The sequence below is a fragment of the Tursiops truncatus genome, chromosome 20 (genome assembly GCF_011762595.2).
Source record: "Tursiops truncatus isolate mTurTru1 chromosome 20, mTurTru1.mat.Y, whole genome shotgun sequence".
In the NCBI taxonomy this organism is placed as follows: Eukaryota; Metazoa; Chordata; class Mammalia; order Artiodactyla; family Delphinidae; genus Tursiops; species Tursiops truncatus.
The window spans coordinates 35,538,314-35,560,517 of NC_047053.1; the positions used below are offsets into that span (position 1 = coordinate 35,538,314).

At 55.5% G+C, this 22,204-nt stretch overlaps 4 protein-coding genes and 1 long non-coding RNA gene across 6 annotated transcripts in view; 4 read left to right on the forward strand and 1 right to left on the reverse strand.

The window, feature by feature from the left end:
- The first annotated feature begins 11 nt into the window (after nucleotides 1-11).
- Nucleotides 12-5,229, forward strand: HOXB9 (homeobox B9). Of its 2 annotated transcripts, XM_073798470.1 has the most exons (3): nucleotides 12-647; nucleotides 3,308-3,539; nucleotides 4,392-5,229. In XM_073798470.1, the coding sequence occupies exons 1-3, from the start codon at nucleotides 131-133 to the stop codon at nucleotides 4,411-4,413; spliced, it is 771 nt and encodes a 256-aa protein (XP_073654571.1). In that variant the 5' UTR covers nucleotides 12-130; the 3' UTR covers nucleotides 4,414-5,229. The 2 variants fall into 2 exon arrangements, with proteins under 2 accessions (XP_073654571.1, XP_033703765.1); XM_033847874.2 differs by having other exon boundaries at nucleotides 14-647; nucleotides 3,308-5,227.
- Nucleotides 4,832-6,103, reverse strand: LOC141277428 (uncharacterized). The gene is made up of 3 exons (XR_012328846.1): nucleotides 6,048-6,103; nucleotides 5,325-5,499; nucleotides 4,832-4,922 (listed from the first exon to the last, which is right to left on the reverse strand). It is a non-coding gene; the product is annotated as an uncharacterized lncRNA (long non-coding RNA).
- Nucleotides 6,104-11,537: 5,434 nt separating this feature from the next.
- HOXB8 (homeobox B8) lies at nucleotides 11,538-14,212 on the forward strand. The gene is made up of 2 exons (XM_033847210.2): nucleotides 11,538-12,248; nucleotides 13,058-14,212. Exons 1-2 carry the CDS (start codon nucleotides 11,825-11,827, stop codon nucleotides 13,363-13,365), a joined length of 732 nt encoding a protein of 243 aa, XP_033703101.1. The 5' UTR covers nucleotides 11,538-11,824; the 3' UTR covers nucleotides 13,366-14,212.
- A 367-nt stretch (nucleotides 14,213-14,579) lies between these two features.
- On the forward strand, nucleotides 14,580-18,640 carry HOXB7 (homeobox B7). The gene is made up of 2 exons (XM_033847642.2): nucleotides 14,580-16,056; nucleotides 18,196-18,640. The coding sequence occupies exons 1-2, from the start codon at nucleotides 15,657-15,659 to the stop codon at nucleotides 18,447-18,449; spliced, it is 654 nt and encodes a 217-aa protein (XP_033703533.1). The 5' UTR covers nucleotides 14,580-15,656; the 3' UTR covers nucleotides 18,450-18,640.
- A 2,852-nt stretch (nucleotides 18,641-21,492) lies between these two features.
- The window catches only part of HOXB3 (homeobox B3), a 55,872-nt gene continuing 55,160 nt past the window's right edge, over nucleotides 21,493-22,204 (forward strand). The window contains exon 1 of the mRNA XM_073797874.1: nucleotides 21,493-21,854. The gene's annotated coding sequence lies outside the window, so the exon portion shown is untranslated. The remainder of the gene's footprint in view (nucleotides 21,855-22,204) is intronic.

The following is a 22,204-nucleotide window of genomic DNA, read 5'->3' on the forward strand; positions in this document are numbered from 1 at the left end:
GGGAGGGTGGGGGGCTGGGGGGGGTCGCGTCCGAAAGCCCTCACACCGGTCCGGGTGCCACCTCTCCCTGCTTGGGCGCTGCGCGCGAGCGCTTCCCTTCCCCCTGCGAGCGCCCGGATAATGTCTGAGAATGTCCATTTCTGGGACGCTTAGCAGCTATTATGTCGACTCGATCATAAGTCACGAGAGTGAGGACGCGCCTCCAGCCAAGTTTCCTTCCGGCCAGTACGCGAGCCCCCGGCAGCCAGGCCACGCGGAGCACCTGGAGTTCCCCTCGTGCAGCTTCCAGCCCAAAGCGCCGGTGTTCGGCGCCTCCTGGGCTCCGCTGAGCCCGCACGCGTCCGGAAGCCTGCCGTCCGTCTACCACCCCTACATCCAGCCCCAGGGCGTCCCGCCGGCCGAGAGCAGGTACCTCCGCACCTGGCTGGAGCCGGCGCCGCGCGGCGAAGCTGCTCCTGTGCAGGGCCAGGCGGCGGTGAAGGCGGAGCCGCTGCTGGGCGCGCCTGGGGAGCTGCTCAAGCAGGGCACGCCCGAGTACAGTTTGGAAACTTCGGCGGGCAGGGAGGCCGTCCTGTCTAATCAAAGACCCGGCTACGGGGACAATAAAATTTGCGAAGGAAGCGAGGACAAAGAGAGGCCGGATCAAAGTAAGTTATAAAAAGTGAGGAAATACCCAGGCCGAAGGCCAGGCGAGGGGGAGGGGAGGGGAGGGGAGAAGCAATAAACTGCGGACAATGTGAAGGGAAACCGCGGCGACGGCCGGAGAGCGAGCGGGGGCGGAGGGAAGATGGAGGGAGGCAGATGAGTGCCCCAGAAAGGGAGACTGAGGCCGCTGGAGGAGCGCCGCCCCCACTCCTCCAAGTCCACGGGGGACCCGAGGCGCAGGGACCAGCTCGCCGCACTCTCGGCCTCCCTTCCCCCACGCCCCCGAGGCTTGGGCTGAAAGCCGGGGAAGAAGCCGACCACCGCCGGCTGGGAGAGGAGCTGGCGGGGCCGGGGAGGCAGCCAGCGAGGCCGAGAGCTCGCGCGGGCCAGGGCGGGAGCGCACCGGGCTCCCGGGCACCGCACGGCTGGCAGAGCTCCCCGCGCCACGCGCACACCGTAAAAGCCGGCCAAGGGGTAGTGGGAGGGGGCTCATTAGGATTTTATTTGCGATGCGACAGCTTGACGGAGGATTGTTTTTAGCAGATCTCGCTCAGTAGCCGCTCAGGGTCCGCAGCCGGCGCCGGGAGGGGCGCTGGAAGCCCGGGACTCGGAGACTGAGCCCCCTCCCCGTATGCGCCGGCCCCTCCCCGGGGGCCTTCCCTCCGGTCGCCTCCTCCCCTCCGTGGCATCCTCGCCCGGGTTGCAGCTTCCTTTTCTGCGGCTCCGGCTGCTCTCCGCGGGGCTCCCTAGCCCCAGCCAGAGCTGTCCGCCTCGCAGGGAGTTGGGGAATCGCTTCCGAACTTCGCGGCCGACCGGCTGCGTGGAGAAGGAGAGATACCCCGAAAGGACCCTGGGGAGTAGAAGGGTGGGGGGGAGAGAGGCTTGCGGAGAGGCTAACTTCATCCTCGGAAGGTAGTTTCTCATCATCTCCCACCCCTCCAAAAGCACCCCCGCCAGGAACCGAAGTCTGACTAATTTCCAGGATGTGCTGCTCGCTAAGGGCGGCAGGAGGGGAGTCGCGGATTTTTCGTCTTTTAAGGTTGAGAAGGGCAAATTGGTCGGGGCTCTTAGCCCCCAAACAATAACCTGCAGGATGGTGGGCACAAGTCCTCACCCCTTACTCTTTTTGGAGAGTGAGGGTCAGATATTTTAGTCTTTGCTTTTGCCCTGCCGGATTTCCCATCAGCAGAGCGGCCCACAGGCCCTTTGGGGTTGCCCTTGCCTGCTGGAGGGAAGAGAACTGCGCAACTTCCCTGAGGTCTCTGTGAGCTCCCATCACCTCCAACCTGCCAGGCTGAATCACAAGAGTTGGCATTTGGGTAACACACTGGCTCTTCCCAAACCCTCCCTGCTCACACCCAAACAGAGCCCCCCCCCCCCGACCCCAAGCCCACAAACCCTACTTGGAAAGTCCATTACTGCAGGGCAGCAGTTTGGCTAGAATCAATAATTAACAGTTATTTTCCTCTTTCCTATTTAATGCGGCTGTGGGTCCCATCCCGGGCACTCACATTAAGGAAGTAGCTGCAAATTGGTAAGACGCGGCACTTAGTGTAGGATGAACCAGGTTTTTTTTTTTAATATTCAGTGCTTTACATTTGGGGTGAAGGAATCTAGTAGAGGGTAGCTGTTATTTTTACTTGGCTCTTCATTATTCGGCAACTTTTCTGAGTTCAGGGGTAAGGAGAAGAGAAGCCTGTATATATGTTTCCTCTGTTTTCCCCCACTGCTACTCAGTCACCCCTTCCCTTTCTCTGTTCACTCTCACCACATGCAGCCAGTTGGAGCTAGCTATGCTCTGAAGGACTTCTGTTACCCCCACATGATCCATGGCTCCCCCCACTTAGGACTGGACCAATCTTGCATCCCAATTTCCCTGAACTTACTTTAACCAAGCTGCGAGCTGAGCAGGAGTGGAAAAGGAGACTATTGCAACCATAAGTTACCTGTGAGCCCCCAGCACTCCCTTGTCCACAGGCTGGAGTTGATAAATGGTTGCAATTGGGTTGCGTGTGAATTGGAGTGTGCTGGGTGTTTGCAGCGTCTCTAAATGTGAATCCCTATTTGTGGTGTGGGGGGGGGGGCAGTGAGATATCTGCACAGACACACATGGCTGCTGCCATGTGGCCAAGAGAGGCAAGCTTGTGATCAAGGCAGGAGGGTGCACTCAGACTGGACCGGAGGGCCGGGAGGTCTCTTGACTGTGACTGAGCAGAAGCCCCTCTCCTCTCCCCCAGCCCAATCCTTCTCTCACCTCTCAGACCTAGAGCCAGGACTCTTCAGTCAGCCACCACTGGTTAGTCTGGTAGAGCTGGTGGGGGAGAGGGCTTTAGCCAGGCTGGGCTCTGACCTGAGTCCTAGCCAGTTCCGACCCAAGTGGAGAAAGAGACTGAGTGAGGACCTGGGGCAGGCAAAGCTTTGGAAGTGGTGAGAAGCCTGGCACACGTTTGGCTCTATCCTGACCAAATAACTCACCTGGAGGTGCCTTTAGCAACTCTTGGCCCATCTCTGGAAGCCTTTCTGGGAACCTGAAGGCCCAGATTGCCCCTTTCTCCAATGTAAGATGGGGAGTGGAGACCAGGGGTGCACCCTCTTGGAAGGAGAACATGGGGGCCCTTCACCCCCTTTCCTTTCTTTGATTCTATCGCTGCTTCTCTTTCAGCCAACGTCTCCGCCAACTGGCTGCACGCTCGCTCTTCCCGGAAGAAGCGCTGTCCCTACACCAAATACCAGACGCTGGAGCTAGAGAAGGAGTTTCTGTTCAATATGTACCTCACCAGAGACCGTAGGCACGAAGTGGCCAGACTCCTCAATCTGAGTGAGAGACAAGTCAAAATCTGGTTTCAGAACCGGCGGATGAAAATGAAGAAAATGAATAAGGAACAGGGCAAAGAGTAAAGATTCCCCCCAGCCCTCCCCACCCCTTCCCCATCTCATGCTTATTTATAAGGGATGGCTGTGGAGCCTGTGCTGTCTGGGATGTATTCAAGTGAATGGGGAAGGGGGTCTTTTTCTTCAAAGTCCTTTTTTGCATCTAGAGCCTCTCTCCTTTCCTTTGCCCTCACCTGTCCTTCTCTTCTCCCTGGGCCTCAGGAGAGAGTTTTATTGATTTAGAAGGTAGATATAGTTGGTTCCTAAGAAGGTGATGGGCCCCAAGGAAAGAGTGCCCCTAGTAGAGCCCCTAGCAACCCTCTTAATTTTCCTGGGAAGCCCCAGCCCCTCACTTCCAGCCTGCTTGTTTCCCCCCTGTACCTATCCCAGAGTCACCCAGGGACACTCCAACTGCACACAGCCCAACAGACGCCCACCTGCATAAAGCCTGGAGCCCACAGTAACAATGGGAAGCGCTCACAGTCAGCACTCAAATGAAGTGACACCCTAAATGCAGACCATCACACCCCAAATCTGGCGGGATAGCCCACAGACCATCAGGCAAGTCCAGGGTCTGCCCCTGATGCAATTACACACCAAGAAGAAGTCTAGAGACACACTCCTGAATGAGGCGCTGCAGCTCAAAGGGCCCAGCATCACAACACCATCCCCACGGAATCCTTAACTATACCCGGGCATGGACTCCAGGGCAAGTGGGGTAAATTCAGCTCCCAAGCTAGTGGGTGAGAAAGGACAAGGAAAGGCAGCGGTGGTCTTAGGAGAGTCTCTTAGGTTTTATGAAGGTCGTCCACATACACACATTGTGCTGCAGGAAATGTTTAATTCTGCATGTTTTCCTCTCCTTCCAACAAAAGGAGGTCAGATCGTGGGTCGTAAGCCTTGGCAGTGTCGTCCTCACGTTCATCTGTGCCCCGCTTGACAGAGACTGTAGCTTCTCTTGCTCAACACCGGCCCTGAATTCGCATCTTCCCCAGCTCTGAAATCAACTCTGTTCGGCCAATCCACCTTGCACCAGCGAGCCAAGTCGCCCCTGTAGAAACCCCCCTCCACCCTCCATCCTCTGCTAGCTCTACCCCTGCATAGGCGGAAAAGCCAAGTCAGGAGAACCCGATGGAGAATTTATTGTGAATCGATTCCGATTCCCGGGCTCCTCTCCAGCGCAAGCTGTGGAGGAAAGGGGGGAGCGAAGGCTCCCCGGGCGCGCGGAGTTCGACTTCTTCCTCCTGTCCTGCCCGGTCTGAGCCCTGCGGAGGAGCCCCGGGCTTGTCAGCTGCCGCCCCAGCGCAGAAGCGCAGAGACCAGCGCCAGTGCCTGGCTTTGCCTCCCGAGACTCGGGCCTGGATGGCGATCTGCGCGCGCACGCTTCTGGGGAGCAGTCCCGCTTGCTAAGGAAAGAGGCGAAATCGCACCTAAGCATTAGGCCGGAGCTTACTCTCGGCTTCCTTTCCTCCCCCTGCTACCCCACCTCTCCAATCCCCTTCAATTCATGGACTCTCTCTCCTGCTTCTCCCGACCCTGCAAGGGGACATTCCAGTAGAACTTCTTTTGCTCTGTCGGTGGCAGTCGTGAAATTGTGCTGTGTTTTGTGATTTCTTTGGGGGTGATTGTCTCACCTGTTTTCAGTTGTTGCTTATATGGGAGGGTTGTGGGTGGGAGTGGGGAGGGCGAGGGGCTTAGAGCTGATTGTTTGTTTTGGAAGGAGAAAAACAAAGAAAAAGAACAAAAAATATATATCACTCTAGAAAATAAATCTCTCCTGTGTGTCATTCTGTGTTGGCTCGCCTCACCTGACCAGAGGTAGAGATGCTAGTTCCAAGAGGCTGGCTTGGAATAAAGAGAGAGTCCTGTGCCCAAGAGGTTGCAGGGTGGGCTTCCTAGTGGAGCTGAGAGCTGGTCCAGACCAAGGTTCCCAAGACCACTGCTTAAACTGAGCAAGAGCCTTCCAACAGGAGAGCTGGGAGACTGGAGGGGGAGAAAAGGAAAGATTAGTGGTTTGGAGAGGGGTCTGGGTCTGCAGGGAGCAATGGGAATCTTCCTCTTAAGTTGCACTAGAGACTTCCCCACCACCTCCAGAGCCAGAGGATGGCGAGGCCTGCCCTGCCATCCCTGGAAGCAGGTCCTCTCTCAGCTGGCTGAGAAAGCCACCTTGCTTTGGCCACTTTAAAGTATCATGCAAGTGAAGAAGGCAGTAACTCCGTTCTGCTATTCCCTGCAGCGGAGGGATGGGATGCAGATAGAGGCCTCCGGAAGGCCAGGCTGTCCTTTCTTCCACTCAAAAAGAGTAAGCCCCTTAGGGTTTTCAATCCCCACCTGGAGTTTGAGGCTCCAGTTTGAGCCACAGGGTAGCAGCCTTGGTGTAAGGCGGGTGGAGTTTGGTAGGGGTGGAGGCAGCTCCTACAGGCTGCAAGAGATGGTTGAGTGTGAAACAGAAATGGTTCAGGAGGGGAGAAAAACAACAACAAAAAACCCTTCCCAGTCGGACCCCAGAGTTAAATTCGGTTTCAAGGCACCTTTCTGTCCCCCTCAGACTGTGGCGTCCCACCAAAGCCTCAAATGGGGAGCGCTGTTCTCGGCAGCCCGGCCGTTCCCATCCAGCCGCTGGGATTCTGCTTCTGCCGGGCTGGCGCTTGGGAGCCGGCATCCTGCCGGAGCCTCCCACCGGGCCCACCCAGCAGCGCTGCAGTCCGCGGAGACCCTGAGGTTGGGGTAGAGGTAGGGACAAAGCCTGGCCCTCGAGACAGCAGTCTGGAAGCGAAAAGGCCCTGCCTACCCCTCTCCGGCGAACGGAAGGATGAGCTAATCGGAGAGACAGCAGGAAGCAGGAGAACGCGAAGCTCCTGATACAGCTGGGCCCCAACCCGCATCCTCCGAGGAGGGTTCCAGTCGTTATATAAAGTGAATCTGCCTTTAGAGCTTGTGTAGAATGGGCTCCCTCCCATCCTGGGCTCCCAGGAGCCAGCCCATGCTGAGAGTGAGCCGAAAAGGCCGGATTCCGCCCAGAGGAAACGCAAGAAAGTGAGGCAGGAGCTGAACGGAGTGCTGCGGGGTAGGGGGCGAGGGCGCCCCGGGAAGCCTCCGACGGCGTCTGGATCCCCAGCCCGGGGTGGCTTCTTTAAAAACAAACAAAGGCGAAGATGCGGAGGCTCGGAAGCCGGAGATGGGGAAATCTGCTGTCATAAAAGAGAGAGATTCAGAGAGGGGGACCGGGAGAGTGCGAGACAGAGGGAAGCCGGGAGAGGAATTCAATGCCGTGCGCGCAGCAATAAAAGAATATGACCGCTATAAAAGTTTATAGCGTATAAATTTCTGAAGGTTAAGAAACTAAACAGCAGCAAAGCAAACAGAGAGGGGAAACTTTCCGGAGCTGAGAGAGCCACAGCTGGGCCTGGGCTCCGGGTCTGGCGGGCGAATGGGTGGGCCTGACTGGGCCGCCCCCACCCTCACCCTTCCGAAATGCAGGGCGCGGGGTTTCCGGGGGCCCCGGGGGGAAAAGAGGGGCGAGGAGGGAGGGGGAAGGAAGAACACTTCTGTTGTCACAAATGCTTCACAGAACGCAACTGGGACTCGTCTTTGTTCTTCGCAAACGCACCCCCTTCCAGAATCGGGTGTCATAAAGAGAAGATCCCTGCACGCGCGCGCGCGCGCACACACACACACACACACACACACACACACGCAGGTCCGGCGGGGCCAGACGTCTGGGCGCTGGCAGCCTCTTGATCCTTTTACAGTCTCGTCCCACTCTCTCAGGCCTCCTCTCCCCCTACAAAAAACCCAATTGTTTCCCCTCAGAATTTGAAACAATCGTGTTGGGTTTGAAATGTGCCCGGCTCCCCCTTTTACGGGCCATGAACGGCGCACTGCTCGGCGGTCTCTGCCCGAAATTAGGGGCTTGAGGTGGGGGGGTGGGGCGAGAGAGAAAAGATTCTGGTTTCTTTTTCGTTCCTTATCCCCTCTCCGTGTTTGTTTGTTTTTGTTTGTTTGTTTTGTTAAAAAATTTTTTTTAGCTTATCTGCACAATTTTATGAACCACTGCCTGATTTCCGACGCCTTTTCTCTCGCCCGCTCTCGTTTCCTTCGCCCTTTTCTGCTAATACTGAAAGTTTCTCCGCATTGTCGCCGCACTGGCTGGCTCTCTGAGAAGCTGGAGGAGACGGTGGCGGCGGCGCCTTTTCTCAGCGTGGCCGCTAGATGGCACCCTTGCTCCACGTGAAAATTCCCCGTGCTGCGGCTGCCGGCGCCCGCGGCTGCACCTCGCACTTCGGTCGGCCCTGAATCTACGAATTGAGCGCTATCAAGTCATGAATAATTTGCCCAGAATAAAAATATTGGGTTCATTGTGGCTATTTCCCCCATTTTGTAGATTTCAGATATAGTGGTGTTGACCCCCTCTCCTCAAATGGTCAATTTTCTGAATTTCCCCCAGGAGCAGGGCTCAGGGCTTCTCACCCAGTTTACGTTCGGTGGGACAACAAATGCATGAAAACGGGGAATAATAGTAATAATAGGACTAGTGGATCCAAATAAAAGAGGAGGATTGGTTCGGGAAAATGAGATTATCCGGGGAAGGGTGCGAGAGGAATGTCTGCGGATACGGGTGAGCTGGTCAGGTGAGAAGGGCGAGCCGGCAGAAGGTCGGATATAGAGGAAGCCGCCCCAACCTGCTGCGGAATCGGCGGGAGAGGGAACCGGGTGAGCCAGCCCGAGGTAGGGGTGGGAGCGCTTTGGGGAAAACGGATCCGTGGCTTTGGCGGGGATTCGGAGGTGCCCAGAGCCGGCGGGGCGGCTCCGCACGAACCGAGGCTCTAGAGCCTTTGTATGTGGCCAGGGCTGGGCAGGGCGGCGCCGGGCGACCCAGGCTCGGGGCAGGGGCTCCCAGAACGGCGAGGTGCGAAAGGCTCGGATATTTCCTCGGTTGATCTGGGCGCTCCAATTTGGGCGGCCAAAAAAGAGTACGTTTTCCGGATGGACGTGGGAACAGGCGCAGTGCGGGAAGTAGGGGCTTGGTTCTCCCCACGTCCCGTGGCTTCCAGTTGAGAGCTCGGGCTCCGTGCCCCGCGGCCCCGGCCCCAGACAGATCTAGGGAACACCGGTCCCTTCTCAGCTTAGCAGCTGGAGGCCTGGACTTCAGGCATTTCTCCCTCTGAGACCTGAGCGCTGTCAGCCTGCCCATAGCCCCTTAGATTCCACATCTCCCATTTCGACCCGGCCCGGCCGATCCTTGCCCTCCATCCAGACAAACGCGTGCGAGAAATAGATGCCCCCTCTTAAGATTAGCCCCGCTGCAGCCTCTCCTCTCCTCCCCCAGGACCCGGAGGCTAGCGGAGTTTCTCAACTTGAGTTTCTCTAATAAATCTGCGCTCCGTTGGGTGTTTATAAATTACCTCCTCGCTCTTCCTTGTTTTTTCTTATAATAGAAACATTTTCCTTCCATCAGGAATTTCTGGCACGGTGTAGGGATGATTTAGACCAAGCCATTGAATTTCTACCTCACCGGTGAGTCCTCAAATCATGACCATAAAATCCCCGGCACTTGATTAAAATGTTCGCTTTGGCAACAACTTAACTCTGCCTTCCACTGCCTCACCACCCCCTCAGCCTGGCGCTGAAAATTCAAGACCCTGGTCCTCTCCCCTCCTTTTCTCCTTTCTCTCTCTCCCTTTCAGCCCCTCTCCCATTCTCCAGATTCACTTTTGAAGGACCAAGTGGCCCCACCAGTACCTTCCCTTTGGAAAAGGTGATAGTTTCATTTTTACAAAGGTTGGGGTGAGTGGGATCCCCAAAAAGCACCCCTCCAAAAGGAAGCCACTCTCTCGTGAATAAACAATGGATCAACAGTGGATCGAATGTATTTGTAAAGGCTCCACCTTTGTTACTAGATTTCTTTCTCTCTCTCTCCCTTCCTTCCTTCTTTCCTCTCCTTTCCTCTCCTTTCTTTTCCTTTCCTTTCCTCTTCTTTCCTCGCTGAGTGAGCCACTTCAGGAAGCCATTGGTTTGGACCCTCAGATTGGGGCCTTCTAAAGCCTGGCCACCATTGTCACTAGGCCCAGTAGGCTGGGAAAGGCAGCTGGCCAGAGAGTGTGGCATTCAGTCAGCTGGGTCCAGCAGTCTGTTTCAGGACCTAGGTCCTCAGGTCTGGAGGGAGAGCAGGGTTTAACCAGAGGCTCCCAAGGGGAGAGGAGAGAAAGTGGGGGACTCGGTGACCTTGCTGCATCCAAATCCCTTCTACCCCAAAGTCAGTCTAGGTAGTGACAGTGGCTCAAAGGACGGTGAAGGCTAAATGGTGCCCCTCTCATTCATACACTCTGCAGTCACTGTCCAGGGCAGAGGAGGGCACAGGACAGTGGGCACCAAGGCCAGACACCAGGGCAGCAGCCTCCATTGCTCTCCCCTCCCTCTGATGTGCTGATGAGCCTGGAACCGCCCTCTCAACCGAGGGTGATGCGGAAGGTGTGGAGGACTGGCCTGGGAAGGTTGGGAGCAGTTGGGCTTGGTTACTGGGTCCCGAGGCCTGGATGCAGGACTGGGGCAGCCCAACTGAATGTTATCCTGCTGGTGGCATCAGGCCCCTCTCCCATCACACAGACTTGGTCTTCCAAAGGCTTGCTGACTGGGCTCCAGGACCTTCTAGAGACCCCCCTCCCCATTCCAGCAACCCCCTCCCAGGCCACCCGAGGTTGTGTAAAACTGCAGAATCGCAGTCACAGGGTGAGCTTTGGTCAGGACTTCACCACTGCCCATTAACCAGAAAGTTTCGGTTCTTCCTCCTGGTGCCTCCTCAAGCTCTCCTGGATCCCTTCTCCAAAGAAAAGCCTTGTTTGTTTGTTGGAAAGTTGGTGAGTGGCCTGGGTGGGGCAGAGAGTGTGGTTTGGGGGCTCCGGAGAGGGAGTGGGGGCAGGTGCTTCAAAGCTGAAGGAGGCAGAAAATCTCTGAAAAGTCACCGTTTGCGCCGAAAAAAAACTCATAATCATTCTCATTTCGGCTTTGTCACCCCCACCGTGCTGCAGTCGGGCGGCGGGGGCGATCGAAGCTGCAGTTTTATAGCTGTAGAGGAAAGAACTCGTAAAATGCTAACAGCTTTTATGCGCTGCGGCATAAACAACAACAGACTCGGCTTTATTGCGTTTTATAGTTTGTTAAAGAGTTTACAGCCGTTTTTGGGGGCCGGTTACCCAGCCAATTCCCTCCACACGATAGTTAAACCTTTATCAATAATAAGGAAATTGATCATTAAAGCTTTAAATATGACTACCTCGTTTGTTTGAAAATATGTTTAGGAGAGGAAGCTGTATGATTTGATAACTTGTATTAAAATACCAATTACATTTATAGGACCTTTTAAAACTCGGTGCAATTAAACCGTGTTCTTTTACATTTTTCCGAAGCGACCCTGACATTTAAAAAGACTCCAACTGCCTCGTTAAAATCGCAAATTAACAGCGTGCCTACGCCTGGCGCGTTGTGTATGTGTGTGCGTGGTTTTTTCCGTGCGCCCCACATCAGTCTTTGGGGGTGGTCTGCGAGGGTATTTGATTTGTTGCGAGGCGAGAGATATCTCATTAATGTAGGTAGTTAAACAGATTTAATCCGTATTCATGCTCTCTCCCCCCTCTCCTCCCCGCTCTCTCCCCCTCTCCCCCTCTCTCTCCCTGGGTTTTTTTTTTTCTTCCCCTCTTTTTTTTTTTTTCCGCTCTCTCCTCACTCCCTGGCGCTCTCTCGCTCTAGCTCTCTCTCTTGCTCGCTCTCTCTCGCTCTCACCCTAGCTCTGCGTTCTGTCCGGGAGGAGTACGGAGAAGCCAATAGGATGCGGGGTCTCTAATGGATGCAAATGATCATGAAAAGACAGTGCAAAATATGAAACAACTCATTTGCAGGGAAGTAAATCACCGAAAACTGTTTATGAACTGGCATCCCTTCTTCGAAATGTAAAGCGAGGACCTCTTTAAGTGGCGGTGTATTTTTTGGGGGGGTGGGGGGTGGGGGAGGGCGAGCGAGCCGCGGCTGCCATGCAAGCTTAGACTTTTGGAGGCTTCGCTGTCCTTTTCTATTCCTGGAAATCACAAAAAGTGTGGTGGCTTCGAGATATTCTTCGCCTTTTCTTTCTTTTCTTTTTCCCCCCTCCTCCTTTTCCTCTCCTTTCCTGGCGAGGGTGACTAGGAGCCGGCGAATCCGCGTTTTTTTCTCTCTCTCTCCCTCCCTTTCCCCCTCCCCACCCCCTCCCCAACAGCCCCCAACTACAGCCGCCGCCGCCGCCGCCGCCGCCGCCGCCGCCTCAAAATTCAATAAAATGAGCTCTTATTTCGTCAACTCACTGTTCTCCAAATACAAAACCGGGGAGTCCCTGCGCCCCAATTATTATGACTGCGGCTTCGCCCAGGACCTGGGCGGCCGACCCACCGTGGTGTACGGTCCCAGCAGCGGCGGCAGCTTCCAGCACCCGTCGCAAATCCAGGAGTTCTACCACGGGCCGTCGTCGCTGTCCACGGCTCCCTATCAGCAGAACCCGTGCGCCGTGGCGTGCCACGGGGACCCGGGCAACTTCTACGGCTACGACCCGCTGCAGCGGCAGAGCCTGTTCGGTGCGCAGGATCCAGACCTGGTGCAGTACGCAGACTGCAAGCTCGCCGCCGCCAGCGGCCTGGGGGAGGAGGCCGAGGGGTCTGAGCAGAGCCCGTCGCCCACACAGCTCTTCCCCTGGATGCGCCCGCAAGGTGAGCTCGCGTCGGGGCCGGCGGGGGGAAGGGAGACCCGGGGCCCAGGCCGGCACGGGGGGCCGGGCAGGCCAGGCGCGGTTCCGCCAGCCCCTGGAAGACTTGCTTGTTCTGTTCAGATAGGCTCCCCCTTCTTTCCTTCCTTCCTTCCTTCCTCCCTCCCTCCCTCCCTCCCTTCCTTCCTTCCTTCCTTCCTTTCCTTTCTTTTTTTGTTTCCCTTGAAGGAGGTCGCTAAGCGACATTTCCTGAATCCATAAACCCCTCACCCTGCCTTTTTTTCTTCTTCCCCTCCTTTTTACCCCTTTTACTGTTTTATGGGGGGTAGTGGAGAAAGGGTGGTGGGAATGGGGCGCTCAACTTTTGCACTTCTCAATTGCTTTATAGTTTAATTACCCTGAAGAAACTTTTCTTCTGGGGCAGAGGCTCTGGGGGCTTTTCAAGGTGGGTCCATTCGTCCCCATCCTGGCTTTTTTATTCTTACTTTCCCCCTCCTTCACATCCTTCCTTCTAAAGTTTATGGCACTTTTAATAGATTCAACCACCCCCGCCCAACTCTCTGGTGCTGGTTACCAGGGGAGGGGGCTCCCCTTTCTGGCTCCCTTAGATTCAGTGGTGTCTGATCCCCCTCACCCGCCCCCCCTCGGCTGACCGCGGCCCCCCAGCGCTCCCGCCCCTGCACGGGGTAGAAGGTCCCCTGCCCTTATTATACTGGTCTCCTAGGCTGGTTCACGAATCTTCCAACCTTCTCTGTCTCTGCCCCCTCCCCCACCCTCCCCTCCCCTCTGTCTCGCCCTTTCCCCCATTCCCAGCAGCCGCCGGACGCAGGCGAGGCCGACAGACCTACAGCCGCTACCAGACCCTGGAGCTGGAGAAGGAGTTCCTATTTAATCCCTATCTGACTCGCAAGCGGAGAATCGAGGTATCGCATGCGCTGGGACTGACAGAGAGACAGGTCAAAATCTGGTTCCAGAACCGGAGGATGAAGTGGAAAAAAGAGAACAACAAAGACAAGTTCCCTAGCAGCAAATGCGAGCAGGAGGAGCTGGAGAAACAGAAGCTGGAGCGGGCCCCGGAGGCGAAGGACGAGGGCGACGCGCAGAAGGGCGACAAGAAGTAGGCTCCAGCTGGGACTGCCAGGGCCGCGGCCGCCCTGCCTCCGCGGGTCACCCGACCGCGCTGCCGTCGCCCGCCCCCGCCCGAGACAGCTCTAGCCCCGTGAGCGGGGCCCGGAGCCTGGCCTCCCACCGCAGCTTCCTCGCCGCGCCAGTCCCCGCTAGTGGTAGTTTCTCGTAATAGCTTCTGTGTGTGAGCTACCGTGGATCTCCTTCCCATCTCTTGGGGGCCGGAGGGGTGGGAAAGAAAAGGATTTTAAGCAAGGACTCCCTCTCCCTGCTAGGGTGAGCGGCTGCGGCCTGGCTGAGCCCCACCCCCACGCCCCTGCCCCGTGTAAAAAGCCTCCTTGTGCAATGGTCTTTTTTCCTTTGAACGTGCTTCTTTGTAATGACCGAGGTACCGATTTCTGCTAAGTTCTCCCAACAACATGAAACTGCCTATTCACGCCGTAATTCTTTCTGTCTCCCTCCCTCTCCCTCTCTCTCTCTCTCTCTCTCTCTCTCTCGCCTCGTACTCATTTCCCCTCCCACCCCCCTCCCCGCTGCCCTCTCTAGCTCGCTGGCTTTCTCTCTGGCTTCTCTCTTTTCCTCCCCCCCCCCCCGCCCCCCGCTTTGGTTTGACAATTTCGTCTTAAGTGTTTCTCAAAAGAGGTTACTTTAGTTAGCATGCGCGCTGTGGGCAATTGTTTAAAGTGTTCTTAGGTTTACTGTGAAGAGAATGTATCCTGTATCCGTGAATTGCTTTATTGGGGGGCGGGAGGGCTAATTATATATTTTGTTGTTCCTCTATACTTTGTTCTGTTGTCTGCGCCTGAAAAGGGCGGAAGAGTTACAATAAAGTTTACAAGCGAGAACCTGAGACTTGCCCGGCCCGCGCTCCTCATTTGCTCCCGGCGCCTTGCAGAGCTGCGGAGGGGGGGAGCCAGTCACCGGGCTCCTGCGTCCGCCTGGCCGCGCAGCGGAGGGGGCGGGGGCTGGAGGCAGGTGGTGCGAGTCCCTTGGCCCAGGGGCGCAGGGGATGAGGGAGGCGGCTGCGCGTGATTGGAGGAGAGACGAACGAGGGAGGGGAGCCGAGAGAAACCCCCTCCCCCTCCCTTCGCGTTCCGAGGCTGCCGGCCCCGGAGACCCCCGCGCCCAGGCCATGCTGGAGAGATGCGCCTGGGCTGGTGGCTTTATCCCCCCAACCCCCCAACCTCCCCCTTTGTTTTTGTGTGCCCTCTCCTGTGTGTGTGTGTGTGCGGGGGTAGAGGTGGAGTGCGGAGCTGATGAACAAGCTGAAAAATAAAAAAAAAATTTAATTTTTTTCGTACTCTCGTGGGGGGGGGGAGCAGGAGAAGGGAGATGCTCTTCCCTGCCTCTCCCTTTCTGGGACTTGGCCACCTTCGCCCAGCTCCGAGGTGGTGGCTCGCCGCCTTCCTTCCTTCGCTCCCTCTGCTTCTCCAGCAGCCACGCTCGACTAAGGCATCCGCCTCCGGGAACCAGGAGAGCAGCATACCAGGCCACCCTCCTCCCTTCCTTTCTCTTCCCACCCACCCCACCCCCTTCCTTTTTTAATTTTCAAACCTTTTTTTTTATTTTTTAGCCACCAGAAACCGCAGCATCCAACGCCCGTAGGCTGGATTCCGCGCCTCTGGGAGCACCCAGGAAACCTCACTCCGTCCCTGCCCGTCTGGGGCAGAGAGAGAGAGAGAGAGAGAGAGAGAGCGAGCCTTGAGGCCAGGCTCACCTCGCTCCTCACCTCGGGAGAAACGGACCAATTCCGGACTAAGTTCCCCCAAAGGCCCAGCCAGGCTGAAGCGGTCCGGATTAATAAAGACCTGGCCTGCCCCCACCCACCCACTCACCCGGTTGTATGCAATCCCTGCGTTTGTTTCTGGCTGGGTAACGGGCTGGGGAGGAGGGGGTGACAACAAGGATCGCTCTCGGAGGTTATTTATTTTCCCTTCCACTCAATCCCTTCTTCTCCAAATCTCGCCTGCAAGCTTCCTCCAGCCCACGGGGGTCGACAGCGGCCCTTGAGCCCCCAGCCCTAATCCACAGGGCCTGGTTTTCTCATTCATTATTGATCATATTTTATAAATCCAACGCCACACAATTTTTTCCACATTACCGGGAGCCGTGGGGAGGCTGCCCGGCTATTGGCAGAGGGGACGTCACGTGGGCGGGGTCACGTGGTCCAGAGAGGAAAAAGGGGGTCCTTTTTGGTGTAAATCTGGACTCTAATTCTGTAATATATCAAGGAATCTCGTAAAACCGACACTAAAACGTCCCTGACTACAAATCATCCGGCCAAATTATGAGTTCATTGTATTATGCGAATGCTTTATTTTCTAAATATCCAGCCGCAAGTTCGGTTTTCGCTACCGGAGCCTTCCCCGAACAAACTTCTTGTGCGTTTGCTTCCAACCCCCAGCGCCCGGGCTATGGAGCGGGTTCGGGCGCTTCCTTCGCCGCCTCGATGCAGGGCTTGTACCCCGGCGGGGGGGGCATGGCGGGCCAGAGTGCAGCCGGCGTCTACGCGGCCGGCTACGGGCTCGAGCCGAGTTCCTTCAACATGCACTGCGCACCCTTTGAGCAGAACCTCTCCGGGGTGTGTCCCGGCGACTCTGCCAAGGCGGCGGGCGCCAAGGAGCAGAGGGACTCGGACTTGGCGGCCGAGAGTAACTTCCGGATCTACCCTTGGATGCGAAGCTCAGGTAACGCCGCGCACCGAGCAGTCCCGAGCGGTCCCGAGCCGCAGTGGCCCGGGCACATTCCCCGGAAGGCGCCCCCTTCCCGGCCAAGTGCCCCTCTCCTTGTCCAGAGTGCTCCTGGTAGGAGGTCGGCCCTGGGGACGCGGCCCCCCACCCCGAGCCGCGAGCCGGCGCGCCGCCCCCATTCCCGTTTTTGCTTGGTGCTCTCAGGCTCGCTCGCTGCTTCCCTAGCGGATCCCTCTCCGCGGACGCCGCGGCGCTCTGAGCCCCCAGCCCACCCACCCACCCCCACCCTTCCTCCCGGCCTTTTAGCTTTAAATATTTATCAGCCGCGCCGGCACGGGCTGGAGAGGAGGCCGTTTGTCTTGCGGAGGAAGACTGGGGTTTGCAGAGAATAGCCATTAGGATCTCCCCCCTCCCTTCTCCCTTCCCCAGCCGGGGATCTCAACTCTGGGTGTGTCCCCCAGCCTCAGCTTGGATAAGGTCTAGGGGAGGGGGCTGCAGCGCTGAGCAGTTCTCCCCTCCCTCTTTCTTCCCAGCCAACCCCGCTCCCCCATTATTCCCTTCTGGACAATTAGAGGTGGGCTCTAGAGGCCTGGTGGGAGGAGGGGGTGTGAGAGGTGATGAGGATTCGGCCAGGGACACAGAGCCAGAGAGGCAGGTGGAGAGAGGGGGGCTGAAGCCAAGAGAGAGCAGGCTCCTGACCCCCAGTAAACTTGGGAAGCGGGAGGCAGGAGAACTAGAGAAACTAGAGAAAGGGGCAGAGGCCTCAGGGGAGTACAGCTGGCTTCCTCAGGTGCCCTTCCTAGCACCCCTGGAGAACTGGCCAACTAGTTTGCAAGTGTCGTTCCAGAAGGGTGGATGTCCTCTTGGGGGAGACACTAGGACTCCAAAAAGCCAAATCAAGAAAGAGTGCAGGCCACCGAGGAAGCTGCTGCAGGAACCCCAAGAGACCAGGGGCTCCGTGGGGTCTCCTGACAAGCCTGTCCCAGACAACCTTCATAATGTTGTCCTGGACTCAGAGGCCAATCTCAAGGTCCAGAAGACCCATGACTTGTGGTCGGAAGCTCCCAATCCGGCCAGGGTTGAGGGCCAGGAGAGCCCAGCTCTTACACTTTCCGTATTCGTGGTCACGGTCCCCATTACCTGCTTCATAATTCAACTGGCTTTCCAGCTGATTTATTAAAGCCCCAATTTTTCTGCTCATAAACATTTCAGCTTGGCTTTTATCTGACTTGAAATTAGGGCCCCTAGCCCCTCCTCCCACTGTCTCCTTCCTAGGAGGGCTGGCACCAGCACCTCCCCCAAGCCTCCTCAGGGTTTGGGGCCTAACCTGGGAAGCTCTTCCCTGCCCTTCAGCCCCCACCAGCCAGATACTGAATGTTCTACCCCAACCCAGGCTGCTGTCTCTCCTCTCCCTCTGTGCCTTCCTGGAGGCCCAAAGATTGCTTTGGAGGGCTGCGTTGTCTGGGCAGGTGGGCAGGCAGGACAGCCTGGCCCTGTCTGAACCTCAGCCACTCACTGGAAAATAGTCATCAGAAGGCAGTTGCTCTCCAACTGACTCCACGCTCCAAGGAAGTCTGCAAATTCTCACCTCCTCCTCATTCCACAACAGGCTGGGGGAGGGGGGAGACTGGACCTGTGAGGCTCTTTGTCTCCTTTTCTTTTTGGGAAAAGCCCTCAGGCCAGGCCTAGAGTCCCACTCCAGGGTCACTTGCATGGTTTATGTTGTCCTGTACCCCCAAAGACCATCAGAGTCCGCATGCAAAAGGGGAGACTTGGGGTTCCTGGTCCCGGAGGATTAACTGCCTTTCATCCCACATACACACCCCTTTAGGCACAGGGCCTTCAAGAGCCAGCAGGTTAGACCTTGTTAGAGGTTAGACCTCAGAAGCCCTAGGCTAGAAGACTTCCTGGGTGGAAGATGGGAGTGTTTGCCTTGGGAGGCCTGTAGAAAGGTCTGCACGTTGAGGAGAGATGGCAGGCATAGGCTGGGGTATGGATAGTGACAATTTGATGTAATGGGAAAGAAGCTCTTCCAACCACCGATGCCAAACCGCATACAGGGTCCAAGAGGGAGGGGAGCACTCTCATGGCTCGTTCCTCACTCACTGATTTTTCTCCTGCAAATAACCTGCGCAGGGACCGACCGCAAGCGAGGTCGCCAGACCTATACCCGCTATCAGACCCTGGAGCTGGAGAAGGAGTTTCACTACAATCGCTACCTGACGCGGCGGCGGCGCATCGAGATCGCGCACGCGCTCTGCCTCACCGAAAGACAGATCAAGATCTGGTTCCAGAACCGCCGCATGAAGTGGAAAAAAGAGAACAAGACAGCGGGCCCCGGGGCCACCAGGCAAGACAAGGCCGAGGCGGAGGAGGACGAGGAAGAGTGAGGGACAGAGAAAGGGCAGAGGAAGAGAGACGAAAAAGGGAAAGAGAGAGAGAGAAACCCAGCTCTGGGAACTGAACCAGGAAACTCAAGTCAAATAGGGAGGAAAAAAAAAAACTATTTAAATGGAAAGCAGTTAATTTTTTTTAAGGAGAGAAGGTGAAATTTTGGTTTCTTAACACTGGAAAAAAAATACTACCTATAGGAAAGTCCATCACGTTTGTTTTGTACAGTATGGGAAGGACATCATCTACCTGTTCTGTAGCTTTCTGGAATTTGCCTCCCCTTTTCTATGTTGCTAATTGTAAGGTCTTTGGTAAAATCTTGCTGTTTTGTAAGCCCCATCTTTGACGCTGTCTGTGTGGTCTGTGGGTCTGGAATAACATGTGTGGTTCCCCGGCTTCCTGAGCAACCCCCCCTTCCCAGTAGGGGCACTGAAGGGGCCTTAGGGAGCCCTAAGGACCCACCAACTAGCTCAAGTGTCCCCTCTGTGCACCTGGTCTGCCCGCTGCTCCTTGCTCCCACCAGCCCCTGTGATCCTCTTTGCATTCTATGTGTATCTGAAGGATGGAGAAATAAAAGCAATTAAAAATAAACAGAGCCCCTATTTCCTGTGTCTCCCTAAGGCTGGGAGGGGGTGAGGGATAGTCATGCATCCCAGCGCCCCTTTGCTCCAACTTCTGCTGCTGGCCCATTTCTTTCTGTGCTGGGGCCTCTTCTGTTTTCTTGTGTCCCTTGCTCTGGGGGCTGCCAACTAGTGAACCTCGGATACCACACACACACATTCCCTTTACATTTTTTTACACATATTGACACGCAGATGCACCCAACCACACCTATTTACAGGCTAACACTGCACATAAATAAATATATACATTGTCACACACAGTCACAAACGTCCATATTCATATGTTCACAAATAAACAGACAGGCATTCACACATCCCAAACCCTGCCCAGAACACATAGTATTCACATTCACTCACACAAGTAAACCCACGTTCATACTCACAGACATATTTATACATACCAGGGTACACTCACACATCGGCTCATAAAACACACAGATTCACATTTGCCCCCAAGTAAACACGTCCTTGAGTCCACATGCCCAGTCGCACACATTCACAAAACAAAACAAAAAACAAGCCCCCCACAGTTCCACAAACTCTTCCTCATTCAGGCCTTCACACCAGGCTGTGGCTTGGCGCCGCCGAGGCACAAATATAGAGCTGAAATCTCAAGTGCTAGGCCTCAAGCGAAGAAGGAGCGGAAGGAAAGGGAAGGTGACCACCCAAATCCACTCCCCCTTCTCGCGCCGGCGGGCGGGCGGCGTTGGGCAGAGGCCAGACCGGCGAGCAAAAACCTCCCGGCCGCCCAATCAGGCCTCCAACATCAAGATGCTCCTGGCTTTCCGCTCGGTCGGCAAACATTTTCCACAAGAGCTATTCGGTTATTTTATTGAAATTTATTTTACTTTCATTTATTTTAATTTATCTTATTCTAAATTGACCCAGCGACCCAAGTAAAACTTGAAATTGGGGGAAGAAAATGAGCGCCGATAGCGAGAAGCTGAGCGGTGCGAACTACCCGGCTGCTGTGGCCGCATCCCTGCTGCTCTGAGCCCGGCCGCCCGCCTTCCGCGGGCTGCCTCTGAGCCTTTCTGCCCGCTGTCCGCGCTGCCGGCAACCTGGAATCTTCTCCGGAGTACAGAGAAAGAGAAAAAAGAAAAACATTTGTGTGGGGGGGAGGTTATTTCCTTTCCTGCATTTGGGCGCTGGTAGCTCAATTCAAAATTCGGGCATATTTCGGGGGACCTGGGAAACCTGGGGTGAATCTGGGTTGTTGTTTGTCTCCAAAACACCCCCTTGATTGAGGGATAAATACCCAGAGGACGGTGCCTACGTAGCTAGACCTGCGGAGTTGATTTTTAGTATCTATTCGATTATAAACCCTGAATTATTAAAATTTAAAGATCGGGCATCGGAACAGAGAAGGGGAAGAGGGTTGGAAGGAAGCGTGTTTTAGGAAAATCTGTTTAATCTGAATTTGTAAGTAAAAGGCTCCTAAACCGTCAGTTCCCTCATTAATGACCGCAGACCCCCCCGCCCCCCCCAGCAGAGCACAGGGAGTTGTCCCTAGGAACCTGGGCGTGTGGGCATTTGGGTGGGAGAGTCAAGGGTCCGGCTTTACCCTCCTCCAATTTCTGGGGTGCAGAGGCAAGCATCCAGTGGCTAGAGTGTCTGCCTTGGCCCCCATTAGCCTCTTTGGGGCAAAAAGTAGGCCCTAGGAGATCTAGGGCCCCACACCGGCAGTGCTACAAGCTTCACAGGTGGGGTTCCCGCCATCTATAGTGCTGGGAGTGAGGGGGGCATTCAGAGGTGGGAAAGGGGGCACTGAAGCTTTCATTTTGCCCTGATGCAAGTGGCAACTCTGGACACTAGCTGCTGCTCCTAACTCACCCCCAGATTGCCTTAGAATGGTCCCTGTGTGGAGGTTTTTGGGGTGAATTTTTACTAGAAGAGGGGACAGAACTCCTGTGAGAATAGGGAGTTTCCAAAAAGAACCCCCCTCCCAGCTGGATGCTTGTGCCTCCTCCGCCTGATTCCCCACACCCCAAATCGCACCCTTTCTCAGATTGGGGTTTCCCCAAAAATCGAGAAGGAGAAGAAAAGAAGATGGCGACTGAGAAAAGCGTTGCTGGTGGAGCAGCCATGAAGAAATGCAATAAATTCCTTGTTGTTTTATGAAAATTTACAACTTTGTGATAGAAGTTTATGAGTGGTTGAATCCAGCGATTGGCCAGCGCCGGTCATGTGGCCGGGCGATCGTGAACATGAACTTTTTATCATTTCCCTGGTGGTTATAATGCAGCATTCTTTTGGACACCACACCTAGGTCGGAGCACTGTCGTCCTTCAGGGCTCCAGCCTCTTGATATTTTTATACTTCAGTATCAGCTCGATAAAGCAAAAGAGAGAGAGGAAAAGCGAGGGGGAGAGGAAAGAAGAGAGAGAGAGAGAGAGAGAGATAGAGAGAGGGTGGGGGGAAGGAGGGGTGGGAATTACACAAAAGAGAAAACCAAAAATAATTTTAATTTCTAAGTTAATTTGCTTGTTGATCTGGGATTTTAGTCATCATGGAGGGTAAATGGACAATCTGCCCAGGACTGCAGCCTGATACCATTTTTCAAAGCCAGAACTTACTCCATTTTCTATGCAAATATCAGAAAAGCGAACACCCTCTCTTCCCAAGTCAGAGAAGGGGAAGCAACGGCTCTCAGGTTGGGACAATATTATCTGGAAGATGAAGAAGAAACCGAACGCTCTCTCTCCCTCTCTCTTTTTTTTTTTTCTTTCCTTTCTCTCCACCCCCTTCAATCGGAGGAAAGAAATCCCAAGGTCTGCAAAGGTAAGAGAAATTCTACAATTTCTTCTTATTCTTTTGCATCGATTTTTACAGGGGGTGGGGGCTTGGGTTTGTCTCTCTCTTCCCCCCGGCCAAGACGGGGTTGAACCCCACCTCTGGGCGCTGCAGGGAGAAGCTTCTCAGGACATTCGGTGGCCGAGAGAGGGGTGGATGCTCCCTGGAGGGGGAGCAGGGCAGGGAGACGGGAGGAGGAACAGAAAGGGGCCATGGAGGCGAGCTCTAAGTCGCCTTTTTAAGCTGGGAGGAGAGGTTTAAGCGAGGGGGCTGCAAAAGAGAGGATGGGGATGTCTGGGCTTCGGGACGCCGGCAGAAGCCGGTTGCGACGGCCTCTG

Coding starts and splice junctions, on each gene's coding strand:
- HOXB7 (XM_033847642.2), top strand. CDS start 15,657: ATGAGTTCATTGTATTATGCGAATGCTTTATTTTCTAAATATCCAGCC. Junction 16,057..18,195: donor CCCTTGGATGCGAAGCTCAG/GTAACGCCGCGC, acceptor TAACCTGCGCAG/GGACCGACCGCAAGCGAGGT.
- HOXB9 (XM_073798470.1), top strand. CDS start 131: ATGTCCATTTCTGGGACGCTTAGCAGCTATTATGTCGACTCGATCATA. Junction 648..3,307: donor CAAAGAGAGGCCGGATCAAA/GTAAGTTATAAA, acceptor CTTCTCTTTCAG/CCAACGTCTCCGCCAACTGG. Junction 3,540..4,391: donor AATAAGGAACAGGGCAAAGA/GTAAAGATTCCC, acceptor TTCCAACAAAAG/GAGGTCAGATCGTGGGTCGT.
- HOXB8 (XM_033847210.2), top strand. CDS start 11,825: ATGAGCTCTTATTTCGTCAACTCACTGTTCTCCAAATACAAAACCGGG. Junction 12,249..13,057: donor CCCCTGGATGCGCCCGCAAG/GTGAGCTCGCGT, acceptor CCCCATTCCCAG/CAGCCGCCGGACGCAGGCGA.